The following is a 22,943-nucleotide window of genomic DNA, read 5'->3' as shown; positions in this document are numbered from 1 at the left end:
GGGATTGCTTGGGTAGAACTGTACACATCACATTTGCTTTGTTTTTTAAATTAGATTTGAAACTGCTCCTAGAGAATCAGAGAATCACTTAAAGGTTCTGAAAACAGCAGTGTCAAGGAAAGTCCCAGACTGCTGCGCTGGGCATCGCAAAATGGGGAAGAGATGGCCAGCCCTCTGTGGAGATAGAGGTGGTTAGGGACTATTTAGAAAAGCTGGACGTGCACAAGTCCATGGGGCCGGACGAGTTGCATCCGAGAGTGCTGAAGGAATTGGCGGCTGTGATTGCAGAGCCATTGGCCATTATCTTTGAAAACTCGTGGCGAACGGGGGAAGTCCCGGATGACTGGAAAAAGGCTAATGTAGTGCCAATCTTTAAAAAAGGGAAGAAGGAGGATCCTGGGAACTACAGGCCAGTCAGCCTCACCTCAGTCCCCGGAAAAATCATGGAGCAGGTCCTCAAAGAATCAATCCTGAAGCACTTGCATGAGAGGAAAGTGATCAGGAACAGCCAGCATGGATTCACCAAGGGAAGGTCATGCCTGACTAATCTAATCGCCTTTTATGATGAGATTACTGGTTCTGTGGATGAAGGGAAAGCAGTGGATGTATTGTTTCTTGACTTTAGCAAAGCTTTTGACACGGTCTCCCACAGTATTCTTGTCAGCAAGTTAAGGAAGTATGGGCTGGATGAATGCACTATAAGGTGGGTAGAAAGCTGGCTAGATTGTCGGGCTCAACGGGTAGTGATCAATGGCTCCATGTCTAGTTGGCAGCCGGTATCAAGTGGAGTGCCCCAAGGGTCGGTCCTGGGGCCGGTTTTGTTCAATATCTTCATAAATGATCTGGAGGATGGTGTGGATTGCACTCTCAGCAAATTTGCGGATGATACTAAACTGGGAGGAGTGGTAGATACGCTGGAGGGCAGGGATAGGATACAGAAGGACCTAGACAAATTGGAGGATTGGGCCAAAAGAAATCTGATGAGGTTCAATAAGGATAAGTGCAGGGTCCTGCACTTAGGACGGAAGAACCCAATGCACAGCTACAGACTAGGGACCGAATGGCTAGGCAGCAGTTCTGCGGAAAAGGACCTAGGGGTGACAGTGGACGAGAAGCTGGATATGAGTCAGCAGTGTGCCCTTGTTGCCAAGAAGGCCAATGGCATTTTGGGATGTATAAGTAGGGGCATAGCGAGCAGATCGAGGGACGTGATCGTTCCCCTCTATTCGACATTGGTGAGGCCTCATCTGGAGTACTGTGTCCAGTTTTGGGCCCCACACTTCAAGAAGGATGTGGATAAATTGGAGAGAGTCCAGCGAAGGGCAACAAAAATTATTAGGGGTCTGGAACACATGAGTTATGAGGAGAGGCTGAGGGAGCTGGGACTGTTTAGCCTGCAGAAGAGAAGAATGAGGGGGGATTTGATAGCTGCTTTCAACTACCTGAAAGGGGGTTCCAAAGAGGATGGCTCTAGACTGTTCTCAATGGTAGCAGATGACAGAACGAGGAGTAATGGTCTCAAGTTGCAGTGGGGGAGGTTTAGATTGGATATTAGGAAAAACTTTTTCACTAAGAGGGTGGTGAAACACTGGAATGCGTTACCTAGGGAGGTGGTAGAATCTCCTTCCTTAGAGGTTTTTAAGGTCAGGCTTGACAAAGCCCTGGCTGGGATGATTTAACTGGGATTTGGTCCTGCTTCGAGCAGGGGGTTGGACTAGATGACCTTCTGGGGTCCCTTCCAACCCTTATATTCTATGATTCTAAGCTTTGAAGGAAGAAAGGGAGGGTTGGCTGGCAGACAAGAAAGGATATCCAGGTGCAGGGCCAGCACAGGAGAAGAAACAGGAAAGTTGTGGGGGACCAGTTATAAGAAAGAAAGGGCAGAGCTGTGCAGAGCCTTGAAAGGGAAAAGAAACAAAAAAACAAAAAAACAAAAAAAAGAAGGATAGAGTGAATGTGGAGCCAGCAAAGGGTCACAGAAAATAGAGGTGGGATGTTCAGAGACAACACCTAACTGTTGATAGCACAGGGAAAGCATAATTTAAAGGTTCATGGGAGCAGGCACATGACTGCCAGAGAGAGGTTTTCAAATTATGGAGCACGCCCCAGAGGGATGTAGAGGAACATTCGGGGGCACAAGCGGCAACACCAGCCCCGCAGGTCATCCACCCAGCAACCAAAAAATCTGGGGGTCACATGATCCCCCCATACATCACCTCTGTTTAGAGTCATACACAAGAAAGAAAATTTTGGCTGAGGCATTTTGGACATATCAAACGGGTGCAAGATGAGGGTCAGGAAGACCTGAGAGAAGGACATTAATGAAGTCAAAGGAGTTTACTAACATATGGACATGAGATCTGGAACCAGGGATGGAAAGGAAGGAATAAGCCTTAGATATTTTGTAAAGGAAAAAGGGACAGAATTACAAAATTTAGCAGTAGTCTGAATACGAGGAGTAAAGGAGAGAGAGGCATCAACAATGACATGTAAGTTGTGAACCTGGGGAAAAGGCAGAATAGTGAAATTATCTATTGGGATGGAAGAGGAGAGGAGAAATGAGAAGCTCTGTTTTTGTCATCCTGAGTTTTAGCACTGGGCCCTATGATATAGAATTTAAAAAGAAGAGTGTGAAAGCATGAACACTTTTGAACTTCATCAGTTGCATGACAAAACTTTAATGGAAAAATGTACTTTACAGACACCAGACAGTGATAAAATCATATAGCCAGTGAATGCAGAAATTCATCTTTATTTATGGGCTCTATTCAAATTGTTTGATATCTCCAACTCTCTTTACAACCCATCATTTCTGCAAATTTCTATATAGGATGAGCCTTCTCTGTGCCATTAAACTGTGTGATGTATCGTTCGAGTACACTTTGTACAGGACAATAGCTTGAAAGGTGTAAAAATTGCTTTATGCACTACATGTCATAACAAGAGAACTATTGAGAAAATATAACAAAATTTGTTAATGAGCTAACTATGTCAACAGCAATGATTTAAGTTACTGCATGAGTTTCATCCACAGAAAATGATAGAATGTGCCAAAATACGTATTTTTTAAAAGTCAGTAAAATACTAATGTAAAAATATATGACCAAGTTTACACTGGCAAATTTCTTTATTTTATAAACAAAAACTTTTGAGATCATACTTTTGAAGTTAAATACTGTAACCACATTCTTTCCTGAAGCTCAACTGAGATGAATCCCCAACATACATTATCTTATCCTATGACAAATAAGTTCCATCTTACAATATAAGAATTCTTGTCTGTCTTCATTAAACCACAAGCACTTTACATCAGAATTTTTAACTTACTGTCAACAGCTGACAGATACTACTAGTACTGTCAAAATAATTTCTAAGAGTCACATTTAAAAACAGTGCTCTAAAATGAATTTTATAATGATTTTAACATTAAAGACTGAGAACTAGAAACACATGCTGTAAATTGCACCTCACTATGCCACTCAGAGCTACAGCACTCCAGGGTGCTGCTCCTATTGCCCATTCTCTCTTTGTAGTTCCATCAAGGGACGAAGCATAAAGTCTGCCAGGGCACCACAGTAGTCCTGTGGTGGAGGCTGCCACAGGAATATGCCTAATCAGTGCACCCTCATTTTTATACCACCCTCATCACTGTGTTATCTGAGTGCTTTACAGTAGTCAATTAAACAATGCGACTAAAATCTGTCAGATGTGGTTTGTTCTCTCATTCCTCCTCTCCCCTTACCACACTTGACATGTCCTGTCCACAACCACCAGCACTGCCTGCTTTTGGGGCTTCAGTGGTTGCTTGCCTGTGCCCACAACAGAGCACAGCCTGCAGACACCTTGTGCCATACCATCCTTCTTGCTGAGGTCTTCGCTGCTAGAAGCCCTGTGCCAATCTAAAATTGCTACTGCGAACAGAGAGCTTGGGATGACTGTCTCACTGACTTCTCTATTCCCTTCCTCTATCTCTGTCATAAATATAAAGGGAAGGGTAAACCCCTTTGAAATCCTTCCTGGCCAGGGGAAAGCTCCTCTCACCTGTAAAGGGTTAAGAAGCTAAAGGTAACCTTGCTGGCACCTGACCAAAATGACCAATGAGGAGACAAGATACTTTCAAAAGCTGGGAGGAGGGAGAGAAACAAAGGGTCTCTGTCTGTCTTTATGCTGCCTTTGCTGGGGATAGATCAGGAATGGAGGCTTAGAACTTTTAGTAAGTAATCTAGCTAGGTATGTGTTAGATTATGATTTCTTTAAATGGCTGAGAAAAGAATTGTGCTGAATAGAATAACTATTTCTGTCTGTGTATCTTTTTTGTAACTTAAGGTTTTGCCTAGAGGGATTCTCTATGTTTTTAATCTAATTACCCTGTAAGGTATCTACTATCCTGATTTTACAGAGGGGATTTCTTTACTTCTATTTACTCCTATTTCTATTAAAAGTCTTCTTGTAAGGAAACTGAATGCTTTTTCATTGTTCTCAGATCCAAGGGTTTGGGTCTGTGGTCACCTATGCAAATTGGTGAGGCTTTTTATCCAACATTTCCCAGGAAAGGGGGGGGTGCAAGTGTTGGGAGGATTGTTCATTGTTCTTAAGATCCAAGGGTCTGGGTCTGTAGTCACCTAGGCAAATTGGTGAGGCTTTTTACCAAACCTTGCCCAGGAAGTGGGGTGCAAGGTTTTGGGAAGTATTTGGGGGAAAGACGTTTCCAAACAGCTCTTCCCCAGTAACCAGTATTTGTTTGGTGGTGGTAGCGGCCAATCCAAGGACAAAGGGTGGAATATTTTGTACCTTGGGGAAGTTTTTGACCTAAGCTGGTAAAGATAAACTTAGGAGGTTTTCAGGCAGGTCCCCACATCTGTACCCTAGCGTTCAGAGTGGGGGAGGAACCTTGACAATCTCACTCTCCAAATAATCCCATTGAAATCAGTGGGACTACTTGTGGAGAAAGGTACTATTCAACACGAATAGAAGTGAGAGAATCCAGCCCTTAACAAAAAAGAGAGTGTAAAAAGCGTGCGAAGAATTCTCAGTTGGAATTGGGCTGACAAGAATAATTTAGAGTACGAATTTTCCAGTATAATTTAAAACATACCAGTAAGAGAAACTTTCTAAATTGAAATGTCAATTTTATAATCATAAAGTACCTGATAGTCTTCTGGGCAAAAAAGAATACTGACTGACATGTTAGAGTGATGTCTTGTCCACCATACATAGGCTGAGTAAACAAGCTTTTCTTGGAAGATTTATGTGAAGTGGTAAGGGGACAGATGTTTTCCCTGTACCTTGAAGTAAGGCCCAATGCTTCCATGAAGCCAGCAAGCAGCTACTATACCTGGGTATGGAAAAAAGAGGATGTGGCACTTTGCAAGGATTTCCACCTTGTACACAGAACCTCTGGCTATGTTTATGTCTCTCAACTGGCCCTCCCAAAATGGTCTCCCTAGTGGCCCTACAAAAGCAGTCCCTACAAAACATTTCTCCACAGCATATATAAAGATGTTGGGTCTACCTACACAGACTCTCAGCTATGTTACTGGAGGTTCCCTCCCCTTATTAATGGCCTTTGCGTTACCTCCTATGGTGTATTAGGTTCATGAAGCTGTTAGGCTGGACTCTTGGTAGGGAGAAGAATCTACCTGCCCCATAAGCACTGGGTGAGTAATAACTGGGAAAGACAGCCCCCTTCTGCTTCTACTGAGGTCAATGGGAACAGGAGTAGACCCTATGTTGGCCAGTACTTCAGAAGAATACTTAATTCCCCTATCAGAGTCAGATTCATCCTATGGGGAAAACACAAAATAGGAAACTCAAAGAGCTTCAGAGAGTCAACAATCACCATGATTTTCTTTCGTATGTGGTCCAATCTGATTACAGAAAGGAGAAGTAGAATTCAGCAACTAGTATTTATGCACCCTCGATACCTTGCAATCTCACTAGAACCAAACCTTGTCTCTGCAAGGTGAATGTGCAGACGAAATGTCATTGTGTATTTTTATATTAGCTTTTTTTATTAAACTGTTTTTCCTTTGTTAAATGCCACTAAAATGGATTCCTGCTTTTTACTTGGACAGGGAAAACAGCCACAAAACTTCACTGGAGACAAAAGAGTTAGTTCAGATTTATACCAGTGTAACCAACATCACACTGGCTCAGGGACTATTACTCTGATTAATACAAAAATCATCTCACACATAAAAATACAATTATGTATTGTGATCAGACAAGTACAATCATAATTAATAATGCATTCTTATTTTTATGGTGCTCAAAACCCAAAAGACCTCTCTGCACATCAAAAAAATAGGACACAAGCCAAAAAATTACAATAGGAAACATAATCAATTAAAATATTATGATGTACTATGCCTGTTCCCTCTCTGAAGTAAATTGCAAGACTCCTATTAACCTAATAAGAACTGATTCACTGTATCTGAAACTGGGTGAAAGTAACTCTAATATGAAATGCCTCATCTTTTAAAATGTTTTAAAAAGGCAACAGTATAAAAGATAACAGTTAACTGGTGTACCTTAAGCTGTCAAGAGAAACCAATAAACATATTTATTAATATTTACCATACGAGCAAATACATATTTACCATAAACATACTTCTTTTTAAAATACAGTGAATCTCAAATATTCTTATAGAGATTTCTCAAAAAGAGCAGGTAATGTTAAATAAAAAAAAGTATATAATATGTGATATGTGTATATACACACACACATTTAGAAATGGACCCAGGATTAAAGGCCCTAGGCTGGAGGATTTGGGTATGTCATACAATATTAAGTCACTAGGAAAAGCCGTTAATTTATTATACACCAGGATCCAAAAGGAGAAAGTGTCACATTGGCTAGGGTACAGAAACTAACTTATCTTTTTTGACAAAAAGGAAGAAAGAGGCAATGTAGGGCTTATATAAAAGGAAAGAAGATTGTCTCATAGAGAAAGTATAAAACAATAATTACAAGATGCATCTTCTTCCTTTGATGGATACACTTAACTTACATTGTTAGAAGAATTACAGCCGAGAAATGTGGGGTCAGGGAGAATGAACTCAAACATATTAAAATGTTGAGGGGAAAAAAAAAAAGGAAGAAATCAGTCATGACTGTGAAAATTTGGGAAAACCAACGCTGAACTTTCTGTGGCGTTCACCTGATGGCACTTCCTCTCAATTCTCCCCTCTATACGTAGGGAAACCTGATTTTACAGAGGGAGAAAGGGTGAGATATAGAAACCCTATTGAGCTTTAAACTTGTTTTCTTTTGTGTTTAATGCACCAGGAAATTCATATGAAGAGCCACTCTACTCTTGGGGAGAAGAAGAGTATGGGTCTGTCTGTTATTGCTGTTAATGTATGCAGTGTGAAGCCGTACTGGTCCCAGGATATTAGAGAGAAAAGGTGGGTAAGGTAATCTCTTTTACTGGACCAACTTCCGTTGGTGAGAGAGACAAGTTTTCAAGCTGCAAAGAGCTCTTTTTCAGATCAGGGAAAGGCACTAAGTGTGTCACAGCTAAATAGCAGTTCGCAAAAATTCTAAGGGACCATTCAAGGGGAAGTGGCCCCTTAACACCCCTGTAGTATCTTTCTCAGACCTGGAGAAGAGCTCTATGTAGCTGCAAAGCTTGTCTCTCTCACCATTGGAAGTTGGTCCAATAAAAAATACTACCTCACCCACCTTGTCTCTTCATTGTTGTTAATGCTCATAGCAGCATTAACTCATGTGGATTTCCGGATGGAATTCCACCAGGTCCTGAGGGAAGTGTATTGCAGTGTATTTTCTCCTCTCTCATCACTGACCTACTCACCTGGGAATCCCAGCCACACACGATATCTAGAAAGGGGCTTCTGAAGCTATGAAATTGGAGGGAGAATGCCACCAACCCATTCTTTATTCTCTGCTCAACACCCCAGTCCCTCCTGTGTTTGATTCCCTGTGCTAGCATTGGGGGAAGGAGAGCCAGAATCTAACCTACCACTATAAAATACACCTCCACCCCGATATAACACGACCCGATATAACAAGAATTCCAATATAACGCGGTAAAGCAGCACTCTGGGGGGGAGGGGGAGGAGGAGCTACATGCACAGGTGGATCAAACCAAGTTTGATATAACGTGGTTTCACCTATAACACGGTAAGATTTTTTGACTCCCGAGGACAGCATTATATCAGGGTTGTTACAAATTATTTCAGTTAGGACACGTACAGTTCGTTTCTAGGCTGAGGCAACCAAATAAAGACAGACTGCAGAGTATCTCAAAGTTTGTAGGTTTATTACGCTTGAGCGTGGTACCGCTCTGTTAAGCAGAACGGGACCCCGATTACAGGTTACACAAAGATTATATACTGTTGCCAAAACATCCTGCCTGTGTGCCTTGGGGGGGCCTAAACCAATAAACAGGCCTTCTTCTTATCTATTACCAATCCCCTGCAGCCACCTTCCCCATGCAAAAAAGCTGAATTAGCAACTATTTCAGGCACGTCGGCTGGTTCTTGTCTCCTTTGTTTCTCTTATCTTGAAACTGTCCAGCTGTCCACCTTGAAGGATCCTCCCTTGGTACGTGATGTGCTCGCTTCTAGTTAATGGCCGAGAGGAAACCCAAAATGGAGTCACATATGCTAACTAGGTTAACTTCCCCTAACAGGGTAGAGGTGTACTTAAACATTCTCCAGTTACAGCGTACATGAGATTATTAAACTATCTCACTGATGTGCATAATTAATGTGATAACTCCAGCACTTCTTATAACCTTATGCTTCTTAATACATTAGAGACCATCTCTTACTGAAAATAATTTGCTTTATTTGTACTTACAGCTGATTCAGTTTGCAAATCAAACGTAAACTTTACATGCTATGTTGCTGATATGGAATTTAAAGATTCTTATTGAAGCATAATGTGCTGTCTCCTAAATTCCGCTTTTATAAATCTATAAGTTTATGTAAAAAATACTCTAATAAATTCTAAAAACACCATGTTTGTCAAATTACAAACTTCTAGACATCTTTTACAACAGAAAGTTCTCAAACTTTTGCACAGTGTGACCCATGTCTTATAAAAGATTGATTCATGGACACCTTCCCCCTAATGCAGCGGTTCTCAGACTGTGGGTTGGGACCCCAAAGTGGGTCGCGACCCCATTTTAATGTGGTCACCAGGGATGGCATTAGACTTGCTGCGGCCCGGGGCCAAAGCTGAAGCCCAAGATTTTCAGTCATGGGTGGCTGGACTCAGGTTACATGCCCCCCCGCCCACGGCTGAAGCCCTTGGGCTTCAGCTTTGACCGGCTCGCCCACCCAGGGTGGTGGAGCTCAGGCTTTAGCCCCCCTACTTGGGTGGGCTCAGGCTTCAGTGTCCCCTCCTGGGGTCACGTAGTAATTTTTATTGTCAGAAGGGGGTCGTGGTGCAATGAAGTTTGAGAACCCCTGCTCTTATGCACGTTGTCACTTATGTAACATCCATGTTGTAACTACAGCGATCAGTTACATGAAAAAGGAAGATTAGGAAAGTATTTATTTATTTTTAGGGATCTTTGAATGTGATTTAACAGCTGGAAACAATAAGGAGCCAGAAGTGTGTGACCAACCAATTCTCCACAAGCCACCAGCAAATTCTCCCTGGACCATGAATGGTTTAAGAACCACTGTTGTAGAATGTGCCTCCGTGCAGCAAATCAGTATATATTTCCAAAAGTAATACATAAATGAGAAAGGATATACGAAGATTAACAAAGTAATGAGTTTGTGATTAACCATTCAACTCGCAAGTCGAGTTTAATGTTGTGTGTGTATAACATTAGGTCATCTGAAGGAATAGAATTAAATATTCTTCTATTTGCCACTATGTATTTTGTTTACACCACTGCACAGAAATGGCCCTAAGCGTTTTGTTCTGCTTCATTGGCTCTCTACTTTGTGAATGATGCATTTCAGAAACCATCTCTTTTGTAAATATTTCTTCAATTATACGTAGTTATGCTTTTATGAATACAAAAATTATAATATTTATTTTAGAGTTTATATTTCCAGTTGTAAGGAACAACGTCAAATATCATTTTAAGAGGTGGGTTACTAGTCATTGCATGCTGGAGGCCAAACTGTTCTGTGTTGAAGATGAAATCACTGAATTTTAAATAAGTTAAACATTTCAGATACTAATGAAAGATCACACTTGAGGCATGGAGGTTAACAGTATAAAGCTAATCTCCAAAAACCTCATCAATTGTATATTCACTATAGTTGTAATGGGGATAAATGTCCCAAAAGGTGTCTCTCAAAAGCAGTTATGGTTTAGCCAAAAAACAGGAATTTTAATGAAACCCTTAAATTAACTACATGCTATTATCTGAAAAAGGCACCCAGGTCTTAGGCCAATTTACAAAGTTGCGTCTTAGCTAGGGTAACCACCTTTTCAAAATGCAAAACCAAGACACATGCAGTAGCCCCACCCCCTACCCCTCCTCTTCCCCCAGGCCCTACCCTCTGGCCAGCCTGGAAGTCAGAGCCAGGTAGCGGTAAGAGCCGCCCAGGCTCAGGCCACCGTGCGGAGCCCTGGACCCTTCATCTGCCCTGGGCAGCAGGCTGGGATGCCCAAGAGCAGCCACGACCCATGTCCCTATTCCCCGGGGAGCACTGCCCAGGGCAGGTCGAGAGTCCAGGGCTCTCCGCAGTGGCCTGGGCTCTCTGGGTGGCTCTTACTACTGCCAGGCTTCTGGCCTAGCATGGAGGCCTCATGGCAGGGGGGGCAAGGCCCACCTGAGTGCCTCCCCTCCCCTCGCCACATTAGGAAGAGGCTGGCACTGCCCTGATCCTCATACAGGCGTGCAGGGAATCCAGGACAAATGCTGACCCGGAGTCATTCAACCCATGACCGGGACTGGAAATGTACATTTCGGGTCTGTCCCGTCCAATTAGGGACAGGTGGTCACCCTAATCTTAGCATGCATTTCACAACTGAAACAGAGAAGCTCCAGAACTGGACATGATTACTAAAACAAACCTACATGAGCCCAGCACCAAGGCTCAGATTCTGTTGCATGTTCACATTGTGACAACAATGGCTGACAAATCTGAGGTCTGGATCTATAAGGTCAGATGGTCCTGGCCTTAACCTGGGAGGAGAGTCACAGGCCTGGAGTTAGGAGGATGGTGTGTCATAGGCTTCCTTTTATGGAAGGGACTTGTGGGGAAAAAAATAATTTAAGTCAGCTGCGCCCACTGAGCCCACTTCTCCACTTTACCCTTTTTATTTTTCAAGAATGCAGGCTTTCTTTGCAGGTTTATTAGAGGTACAAATGCAAAATTTAGTTGTCGTGGACTTCATCACAATGAGACACCCTTTGGGTCCATAAACAAATAAATGGATTACTAAAAAGCATTGGAATTTTTTAGTTTTTACATTAGTGACATTTTTCAGATTGAATATTATTTATACAGTAATTAATCCAAGTGTAACAGACCCTACTAAAAGAAGTTCTTCATTTTACTTTAAAGTTTTAACTGTCTGACAACACCATGTGGTTTAGAGAACAAAACACTATGGAAATTGCCTACAGAAAAGAAAATACAGAATGGACAAATTAAAATCATTCCTGGGTTATGTAATATGAGACTAATACTGACAATTAGGGCAAGTGCTTTAAAAAAAAATCTCACACTTCCATTTCTTAGGCATGCATATGTTGGATGAAGTGTATGGACCATTCATTTTCAGTCAAACTTTTGTTTATTGTCCATGTCTTGTAAAATAGAAATAATGTAGAAAGTCATAATAATTGTTTCTGATAAGTGACTAAAAAGCTTGTTCTGGACTGTACACTTAGTAAAAAGCATATGTATTTATATACAAAAATAAGTTATAAAAGCTATGGAGCCAAACTTCTGCCTTCAATTGATAGCCACATAAACCTGATGAGGGTGAATATGAACCTAATTATATTTCACATAAAAACTGACCAGGTTTGGCAGAAGACGAGATATGAAAACCTTGCCTACAGGCAATTCTGCTAATACAAATCAGAAAAAAAGAAAACAATCAAGATCTGAGAATCCTGTATAAATTCTGCTACCTTGGTTAAATGCAGACATGAAAAAAGTTATATAAGGCTTCAAAAAGTTATAATATACAATAGAAATCACAATCTTAACAATACAAATATTTCCTACTAATTTTTCCTTAAACATTTACTAAATACTGGCATTTTTCCTCTATATGTAATGAAATATAAGACAATGCAACTCAAATTTTGTTTACTTCTCTGGATCTAATTTTGCAATCCTTGCACACCCAAAAACTTCCACTGGAGACAATGGGAATTTTAAGTACACAAGGATTCAGACTCAGCCTGTGCACCACGATCATAAATGGTGGCTGTAGGAATCACTACAGCTGTTGGAACAGTGTATATAATTTGTTGTTGCAGAGCAGCTGAGGAATCTAACACATTTTTAAAAACTACCTTGGCAAAGAAACAATGTATTGAAAAAAGAAAAATTGTAACAAAAGATGTTTCCATTCAGATCAGAAGATGAGCTATTACCAGCAGGAGAGTGAGTTTGTGTGTGTATGGGGGTGGGGGGGATGTGAGAAAACCTGGATCTATGCAGGAAATAGCCCGACTTGATTATGTAAAGAGTTGTCACTTTGGATGGACTAGCACCAGCAGGAGAGTGAATTTGTGTGGGGGGGTGGAGGGTGAGAAAACCTGGATTTGTGCTGGAAATGGCCCACCTGTTGATCACTTTAGATAAGCTATTACCAGCAGGACAGTGGGGTGGGAGGAGGTATTGTTTCATATTCTCTGTGTGTATATAAAGTCTGCTGCAGTTTCCACGGTATACATCTGATGAAGTGAGCTGTGGCTCACGAAAGCTCATGCTCAAATAAATTGGTTAGTCTCTAAGGTGCCACAAGTACTCCTTTTCTTTTTAAGAATTTCAAGGTAGACCAAAATGTGGTCTTAAGTAGATCAACCATAAACTTTAAGAACAGAGTTTAGGTGGCTTGCTACCAGAACACCAAAATGAAATGGCTTTGTATTTTTTGACAATAGATTCCTGCAGGACTCTGTTGTCTCCTGTCCCTTCTGTCTCTCCTACTACTAGCTTTCTAGACCAAGAGCATTTTTTTTCAAAAGCATCTAAGTGATTTAGACACCTAATACCATTTTCAAAAGTAACTCAGAGCTAGAATTTTAAATATATTTAGGTACCTAAATCTGAATTTAGACTCCTAGTTGGATTTTCAAAAGTGCGTAGGTACGTATCTGCCTCTTTAGGCACCTAAATATCTTTAAAATTCTGACCTTTAGGCACTTAAGAACCTAAAATCCAGTCACTTCCCATGAGACTTGGGCTCCTAACTTACTTAAGCACTGCTGAAAATTTTATTCATCCCAAGTCATCTTTGAAAATGGGACTTAGGCTCTTTTGAAAAATCACCCCAAGTTTCTTGTTGCTCTGGTTCCTTCGACCTCTTCTCTTTCAGAGTGTGATTAACAAAGCTGCTTTCCTTAAAAAGGCAGTTAGCTGCAAGATTAACTGTTTACATTGTATATAAATTATGATATATGATACTATATTCAACGTGCTGACATCATATCACTATATAATTGAAGGTATTTTATACAGACTGCATTCTTACAGGACATTTTGGAAACTAGAAACAAGAATAATGACTTCTTCTGTAACACATCTCACTGTCTAAAATCCATTGTTCCAATAAATTATATTAGTTTGGGACCAAAAATATTTAAGTCTGGAAATACAAACAGTATAGTCTGAATGGTACAAGAAAATGCTCAAGGCAACTACATAGCAGATTTTTTCAAAAGCAAAACTGCTATGAAAGAAAGGATCTTTGAAAACTAAGACAGTTAATCCAACTAAAAGAGACAATTCTTAATCCTAAAACTTCTTCTTTAAACACAAAGACAAAAAACATAAAATAATATGATATTCCCACCATCTCCCTTAATGTTAATGGGAGGTAATTTACATAGCCACATTTCCAACAAGGCATTGTATTGTAAATTACATACACAGGGAATCAGATTGCCACCTACAGGTAAATTGGTCAATTTCTGAAAACAAGTGCTAAAACAAGGGCGGGAGGGAGGAGGGAAATTACCCTCTTCAATTTTAGTATTTTTTCCAAATATTTTGGAACCGTACCCATATCTTGACTTTCCCAGATCCAGAAAGCAATCACATTGCTCTGTACTTACAGAAGAGGATTACTCCATAAACTCAGAAAACGCACATAGACCGAACTTGACAGAAGTGATGTAGTCACGTTTCACTTAAAGAATATTAAATCTGCTTACCTGATACGATTGGTGCTAGCCTAAATATGTCTGATAATCTGCTGTTAACTGGTTCATAGGGGGAATCTTCAAGCAAGTCATTTCCTAAAGACAACAAAAGATTTGGGTTTCTTTTACACATTATTCTGGGGATGAGGTTTTGTTACTTCACATGATGGCATTGTTTTTATTCTCAAAATAATTAGATTGGGTTAAAAAGAAAACTACTCTAATATTACAAGGGGCTTCCCATTTATTGCTCATGCTATTTTCTCTCCCCATGGGAGAAGATGGAAACACTTGAAAGAAAGAAGCATTTCTTGCCATTAACTCCCTCCCCTCCTTCAGCATGGAATGAAGTCACAAATCAGAAGAGACAGTCTGTGGCATCACAAGTACTGCCTATCTTCAGAGGGAGAAGAGATTGGGGGAGGGGAAAAGGAAGTTTCTTTCATCAACTCATTATTGGAAGAGAAAGAGCAGAAGTGCTTCTAACAAAAAACAGTTGGGAAGGAAATTGATTTATAATGTAGCAAATGTCCAGTAAATGTACTTTATTATGAAAGTTGGAACAAAGAGACATATATTAATCCATTAAAATATTCCACCTGACATTTTCAATGGCTAATGCATACATACTGTATGGCTTCCAGGGAGCAATATAAAGCTGTAAGCACCTTCAGAATGGATGTTTGAGACAAACTTGGCCCACAAGACATGCAGGATGGGGCCCTAAACTTCCACTGAATTCAGAAGGCATTTGGGGTTCTTCAGCAATACAAAATCCAGGTGGGTGATACATAGCAATATTACCTAAGGACCTGATTCTGTTCCAAGTAGACTCACTGGGAGACTTGACAAGGACTTTAATGGGTATAAAGTCAACCCTATCATTTAACACTGGCATACCATTTGCAACTCTCTCATAGAATCATAGACTATTAGGGTTGGAAGAGACCTCAGGAGGTCATCTAGTCCAATCCCCTGCTCAAAACTGGACCAACACCAACTAAATCATGCTAGCCAAGGCTTTGTCAAGCTTGGCCTTTGAAACCTCTAAGGATGGAGATTCTACCACCTCCTTAGGTAACCCATTCCAGTGCTTCACCACCCTCTTAGTAAAATAGAAAAGGAGTACTTGTGGCACCTTAGAGACTAACCAATTTATTTGAGCATGAGCTTTCGTGAGCTACAGCTCACTCACGAAAGCTCATGCTCAAATAAGTTGGTTAGTCTCTAAGGTGCCACAAGTACTCCTTTTCTTTTTGCGAATACAGACTAACACGGCTGTTACTCTGAAACCTTAGTAAAATAGTGTTTCCTAATATCCAACCTAGACCTCCCCCACTGCAACTTGAGACCATTGCTTCTTGTTCTCTCCTCTGCATGCTATGCAAAGTACCAAATCCGCTTTCACATAGCTGTATCTTGTTCTTCCTTTTCTTATATTTACACTTTTATCTTACACCCAGGAGCTAATTAATTCGTTTCCCACTGCGTCCCTGTGAAGTGAGATCTAGTTAACAAGTGTTTAAACTCCTCAGTTAGGGCAAAGTCACAGATTGATTGTTCCTGGCGCTTTGGCACTTGCTAATGCCCTAATCTTTTGACTTTGGTTTAGAAAGGTCAACCGGGGTCCTCTGGAGGAAACCCTTATTGTGGATTGCCCAACAACGGGAGGCTGCAGCAGCAGCAGCTGTTCCTGAGTCGGATGAAAGATCCTCAGTTTTTCAGCTGAAGAGCACAATGTGAATTATGAGGTCAGGCCCTCCGTTTAGTCTCCGCGGTTGTGGCTAGCTGCGGCTGAGAGGGGCTGGGAAACCACCCTGCCTTTGGGGAGTGGGCTGTTTCTGGGTTTCGCAACGTACCCTGTAAGCTTTGGTACATGCTCCAGTAAATGCGCAAGCAGTTTTTCTCCTTCTTCATGCCCCTCTTGCAGCGGCAGTTGTAAAGAGATTTCTGCTTGAGCGCCTCCATGGCGCTTTTGCACTCGTCTTTCGCCTCCAGGCCGGTCGCCCGGCTGAAGTTGCTCTCTTTGCCGGCTACACACTGCCTCAGTGTCCTGTATTTAGTACTGCAGCTCTGCTCCTTGAGACACTGATCGCTGGCTCGCACGCAGTCCAGGCGGTCCCCGCCAGGCAGCCCGCTCACTTCTGCGGACAAAAGTACGTCTAGAGAGAGAGAGAGACAAAACCCAACAAAAACAAAAAAAACAAACCCCAAACTCGTTTTGAGACACTGGGCTCCGTGCCAGCCCAACCTGGGGAGAGCAACCCACCGCCCTACAAAATGAACGCACGACCCCTTTCCAAAGGCAGCCGCTCCCTAGCTGACTCAGCCCGCGGCCAAGCCAGGAGCTTTGTTCTGAATGTTTGGGAAGATAAATGAGGTTTCAAGGGGATGGCTCGCCTTCAAATCTCTTTACGGAAAGTCCGCAGAGAAGACAGAGGGTTAATGTGCATGGTAAAATATTCACTGTTCCTTACATCAGCCTTCATTTAATTAATAACCCTTCCCTCCCTATGTTCCACGGAGGGGTTAAATATCTGCCCTGGCTTCCCATAAGGGTTTTGCTGGGATTTCAATTACATTCATGAGGAACCGAGAGCGGAGAAGTCTCCTAGCCGACTGATACTGGCTCTTTTTACTGAAGTCACTTTTTAAAGGCTGCTTGTTATGCCCCCCCCCCCCCCAGTTCCCACATTTCTCGACACGTCGGATCCTTTTTTGCAGAAGGAAACAGCGAATGATATGAGCCACCCTTCTCCACTCCCCAACGCCAGTAAAATCCTTCCCTTCCTCACTACGCACACAGAGTAAACATGTATTGTTACAATATCTGCAACCAGGCAGGGAGGCACGTTCAGGTAAGCGATGCAATCAATCATTCTTCTCACTGATGACACCTCCACCCCACAGTGTTATTAAGATGAAAAGCGACTATTGAAAAGTTTTCCTCTAACTTACTAGAGCCCAATTTAATAACGGGCTATCCAGGCAATAGCTAAATCTCAGAGCGCTTTAAATGTGGTCTGTGCTCATTCAAATCCGTCAAAACTACTGGCAACTTCCCCGTTCACCTTAAACCAGACCTCAGACATCGGATCTCATAAACGCAACCTTCTGCGTTACGAAGCCCTGTAAAGAGAGCGAATGTAAACGCCGGCAACTTACCCATTAAGGGTAAAACGAAGTATAAGGTAGCAAGGAACATCTTGTTCTCTTCAGATGGTGCACCCCGATGAGCTGATGTGCCACCCCAAAGAGGCTCAGCATGTAGATATTCCAAAACAACGGCGGTCCAGAGACTCTGATTTCAGACCCATTGAATGGAAGGAAACCCCCCTCGCCTCCTCTTCACCAATAACATCACCAGCACCAGCAGCTACGCGAACGCTGAGATTATTCGCTTAGATTTCAGGTCCGAGCAACCTGAAAACACAAGCAGTCGCTTCAAGGAGAGAGCGAGACACTCACGCGGTGCGTGTGAGCCAGACAGAGGCAGAGAAGGAGATTCGGTTGCTTCCTTGGGTGGGCAGCGCTTTTTTCCCAGGGAGGGACTCGGAAACAGGGAGGGGAAAAAAAAATCCAGGAGATTCCCCCCCCCCCCCCAGTCCCACAGCCTGGCTTCCATCAAAGATTGCTCCGGACTGAACACAAAATAAATGATTTTCCACTTACACAGAGAGCTTGCAGGTCATGGTGTCTACACAGCTCCTGGCTACCCCGAGTGGGAGCCTCTCCCCCCCGGAATCTACCGCCACCCCCCAAACCCGCGAGCTTTGGGGGTTCGTCTCTCCCTTGCCGGAGGGCGCGGTGCAGGCGGAGGGGGGGGACCCGGCCGGGCAGCCCTCAGAGCGGGCGCGCTGGTTAGCGGGGCTTTGGGATGCGCTCACAACGGGCCCCCTCTGTTGCGCGGGTAGCAGACGGAGTTATTGATCACGCACACGGCGCTGGGTGTGATAACAGTCGGGCAGGTGCAGCTGCCGGGCGGCTCCCTCGGAGGCAAAGCCGTGCATCGCCTGGAGGGGACTCTGAAAGTTTGGCTGGGTGGGGGGGTTGTTTTTTGCCCCCCCCCTCCCCGCCCCCAAGATGATCAAAGCACCCACGGGGGCAGCTGCTCTGGCCCTGACCCCAGCAGGGCCGTCCCCACCACCAGCTCTCCTCGCCTCCCGGGACACACCGAAAGGTGCCAGCCAGGCGCTGTGCCCCAGGGCTCGGTTTTGTAAATCCAGAGCCGCCGGGACAATTTCCGCTCCGGATCCCCTCCGCCGGACTTGTTAATGAATTGCTGACAGCAAGGTGGGAGTCACTCGGTGAACCCTGATTGCGCTTTGATGAGACGAAACCTCCTCCCCCAACCCCAAACTGCCTCTTCCTCCCACTCCTTCCCCTCCGCCCCACCCCCACCGCCAAAAAGGGGGTGGGGGAGGGTGGTTGCGGAAAGGTGCCTCCTTCTTCTGCACACACACGAATCAACTCCCCCCTGCTGTTTGAAAAAGAAACTTTTGGACGTGGCTCCAGCGTGGAGTCCGGACTTGGGTAGCGCATGTAAGAGCGGCGCGCACCCTCTTCCCTTCCACGGGCGGTGGGAGGAAGCAAACAGGGACCCATGCAGCAAGGACCAGACCTATTTAAACAAGCATCTGCTGCGATCTCAAATACATGCTCCCACCCTGGCTACTTCAAAAGTTAAAACGTGCAACTTATTTTCCTCACCTCCTGTCCAGGAGGAAAACTCCCCCCCTGCAGTCAGCCTCGGGTGCCCTGGGCTCCAGGGAAATGAGAAATAGGTTGCCAAAGGAAAGCAGGACATGCTTTAGTAGGTACCTCATACCGTTCCCACATGAAAGCCATGATTGTTCATATACCCCAGTCTTATTTTTGCAGTCTCCAACTGCAAATGTAGGAATTAAAGCATAGGGGGAGACCAGAGAGACACCCAGAAGGCCCTCTACTAAATATTTCATTATGAAATATAAAAATTTAACATGAGAACGGCCATACTAGGTCAGACCAAAGGTCGATCTAGCTCAGTATCCTGTCTTTAGACAAAAAAAAACCGAGTACAACAATTTCCATCCCACCATCAACTTCAGCCTAGACCAATCCACACAAGCAGTCCATTTCCTGGACACTACTGTGCTAATAAGCGATGGTCACATAAACACCACCCTATATCGGAAACCTATTGACCACTATACTTACCTACATGCCTCCAGCTTCCATCCAGGACACACCACATGATCCATTGTCTACAGCCAAACTCTAAGATACAACCACATTTGCTCCAATCCCTCAGACAGAGACAAACACTGACAAGATCTCTATCAAGCATTCTTAAAACTACAGTACCCAACTGCTGAAGTGAAAAAACAGATTGACAGAGCCAGAAGGGTACCCAGAAGTCACCTACTACAGGACAGGCCCAACAAAGAAAATAACAGAACGCCACCAGCTGTCACCTTCAGCCCCCAGCTAAAACCTCTCCAGCGCATCATCAAAGAGTTACAACCTATCCTGAAAAATGATCTCTCACTCTCATAGATCTTGGGAGACAGACCAGTCCTCGCTTACAGACAGCCCCCCAACCTGAAGCAAATACTCTCCAGCAACCACATACCACACAACAAAAACATTAACCCAGGAACCTATCCTTGCAACAAAGCCCGATGCCAACTCTGTCCACATATTTATTCAAGTGACACCATCATAGGACCTAATCACATTAGCCACACCATCAGGGGCTCATTCACCTGCACATCTACCAATGTGATATATGCCATCATGTGCCAGCAATGCCCCTCTGCCATGTACATTGGCCAAACCGGACACTCTCTACGCAAAAGAATAAATGGACACAAATCTGATATCAGGAATCATAACATTAAAAAACCGGTAGGAGAACACTTCAACCTCTCTGGCCACTCAGTAAAAGATTTAAGGGTAGCAATTTTGCAACAGAAAAGCTTCAGAAACAGACTCCAATGAGAAACTGCGGAGCTTGAGTTAATATGCAAACTAGATACGATTAACCTGGGTTTGAATAGAGATGGGGAGTGGCTGGGTCATTACACATATTGAATCTATTTCCCTAAGTTAAGTATCCTAACACCTTCTTGTCAACTGTCTAAACGGGCCATCTTGATTATCACTACAAAAGTTTTTTTCTCCTGCTGATAATAGCTCATCTTAATTAATTAGCCTCTTACAGTTTGTATGGCAACTTCCACCTTCTCTGTATGTGTGTGTATATATGTTCCATTCTATGCATCCAATGTAGTGGGCTGTAGCCCACGAAAGCTTATGCTCTAATAAATTTGTTAGTCTCCAAAGTGCCATAAGTACTCGATTTTTTTGCTGATACAGACTAACACGGCTGCTACTCTGAAACCTGTCTTTAGACAGTGGCTGATGCCAGATGCTTCCAAGGGAATGAACAGAACAGGCAATCATCAAGTAATAAAAATGCACTTTTCTTCTTTATAGTACAAAGACGACTTAGAGGAGCAGAGGCCTTAGTTCCGTTTTATATTGGGGTTCTACATTCAAATACAACTCAGGTACTTACAGAATAGAAAGTCACCCACCTTGTATATAATGTGCTTAGTTTGGTTATAGCACAGTCTGTAAACAAGCAAACAGCAGCACTTTCAATTAACTGCAAATTACTAGCAAACTTCATAGATCTACAGATATTTGTGTGTACACAGGTTTATTAGATGAGTCCATATATACCACCATTTGGACAGAATTCTAGTTCAGTGTATCAATTTACACTTGGCTCCTGAATAAACAAAGCAAACATATGTCACATATTCATGACAGATGGTTCAAACAGAGAGCTATTTAGTGGTTTCCCCACAGTTGCTACTACATGGAGTTCCCCAGAAACCCAACAAAAATGTAATTAAGCTAAAATACCGCTAGCCTCCAGATTTTCTCAGGTTTTCAAAAACAGCAAAACCTGATTCAAGTGTTTATATTTCTCCACTTTTATACATTGGAGTTGAGATAAACGCCAACAACAACAAAAATACTTCCTGATGTATTTTTGACAGCAAGCTTTGTTTCCCATTTGGCTAAAGAATATTCTTTTCTTTAAGGTGAATTTTGTTGGTTTCTTTTTATAAGAAAGTGAGTCAGGCTGACCATTTATAACAAGTTTGTAGGATACTTTTTGTCATTAAGACAAGCTCAGAATCACTGGCATATGTTGGGAAATATAGAAAATATAACAGAGGCAGAATTATTTTTAAATAGGAAGTTTTCCCATTTTTTTCTTCCATCACTCTTTCTTGAACAGGCAAATCTGCATGAAAAGGGAATCTTGATTCCCCAGAATCTCATCCATCCCTGCTGCTTATTCCATAGATGAGTTCATAATCTTTGTGATGCCACAATGCAACTAATTGGTATCTCACAAAGGATTAACATTTCAGAGGTGAGAAATGTATATTATTCTAAGGTGGAAAAAAATCTATTAACTTCTGCATACTTTACAGAAGGTATATTCATAATATGATACTGAGAGCAAATAGTCATAACATATGATTTTTTAAATCTCAGTCCTTAATATTTTAATTTATCGCTAAATCTCAGAGTCCATTGCACTAATTTAGCAATTACATTTACAGTGTCATGTTCAGCAAATTATTATTTCTAGCTTTTGAAACACTTGATAATTAAAACAGTGGAGCAAATTGGCCTTGCAAATATTTCAGCACAAATTGGAGTGGATGATGAGGTTTATTCTTTTCATTTCCAAATTTGACATTATCACACAACATAATGTGTATGATGCAGATGGTATAAATATCTTACGGCATAGCGGACATGATTCACCTGTCACTTATGTTGGCATAAATCAAGAATAACTTAAATAAAGAGATTTTACACCAGAGTAAAATAAGTGCAGGTGAGAAGAAAATCAGGCTCATTCTTTGCAAAACCACCACAAAAATATAACAACTTGATATGATATTACTGTTATGTAGTATATTTAACAGTATTACGTGGTGTATATATAAGAAATAACGTAACAGGGCTCTTCTGAGCTAATGACCGCTTACTTTGGATGGCGTTCTAAACCATGAAGTTAAAGGCTGAGGCGCAGATCTTCAAAGGTCTTTAGACACCTAATTCCCATTGATTTCTATGTTAGTTAAGTGCCTAAATGCCTTTGTGGATATGGGTCTGAGTAACTTAACCACATAAGAGGAGCAATGATCCTCCAGGGAATACTTTTCCAGAGTGTCTTGCTACTATTATGAAATTGAATTTATATTTGACAATAATGTTAAAAGTCAGATATAGGAGGTCATTGACATGATTATGAAACCCCCAAAAGCCAGTTAGAAATTTGTGCATTCAAAGTTTTACAGATATTCTGTAAGTACTGTTCTTTTCTTTCACATCTTTTTGGTGAACACTGAAAAACTAGCCCATGAAAGGTGAAAAAGATTAAACTCCCATTACTTCAAACAGATTTAACAGCCCAACTCTATGTTTTGAAAACAAAGCCAAGGCAGAAGCCACAGCGCTAAATAATTTTTTTTTCTGACTATCTAACTGCTCCCCTTCACATAGACTCTTTGTATATAAGTGTATATAAGAAAATTAGTTGCAAAT

General features: G+C 42.2%; 1 protein-coding gene across 3 annotated transcripts in view; it reads right to left on the bottom strand.

Annotated features, from left to right (window-relative positions):
• GFRA1 (GDNF family receptor alpha 1) overlaps positions 1 to 18,676 on the bottom strand; it is a 206,339-nt gene extending 187,663 nt beyond the window's left edge. The window contains exons 1-4 of one of the 3 annotated variants that reach the window (XM_048857960.2): positions 18,496 to 18,676; positions 17,487 to 17,744; positions 16,181 to 16,483; positions 14,334 to 14,417 (exon numbers count right to left, since the gene is read on the bottom strand). In XM_048857960.2, coding sequence (XP_048713917.2) covers positions 14,334 to 14,417; positions 16,181 to 16,483; positions 17,487 to 17,526 — 427 coding nt within the window. In that variant the 5' untranslated portion in view covers positions 17,527 to 17,744; positions 18,496 to 18,676. Of the gene's footprint in view, positions 1 to 14,333; positions 14,418 to 16,180; positions 16,484 to 17,486; positions 17,923 to 17,993; positions 18,438 to 18,495 lie in introns of those variants that run through there. The other 2 variants (XM_048857961.2, XM_048857962.2) reach the window with 2 other exon arrangements.
• Positions 18,677 to 22,943: the final 4,267 nt, after the last annotated feature.

Source organism: Caretta caretta, chromosome 7 (assembly GCF_965140235.1).
Source record: "Caretta caretta isolate rCarCar2 chromosome 7, rCarCar1.hap1, whole genome shotgun sequence".
Taxonomy (NCBI): Eukaryota; Metazoa; Chordata; order Testudines; family Cheloniidae; genus Caretta; species Caretta caretta.
This window is presented reverse-complemented; position numbering and strand designations above follow the sequence as displayed.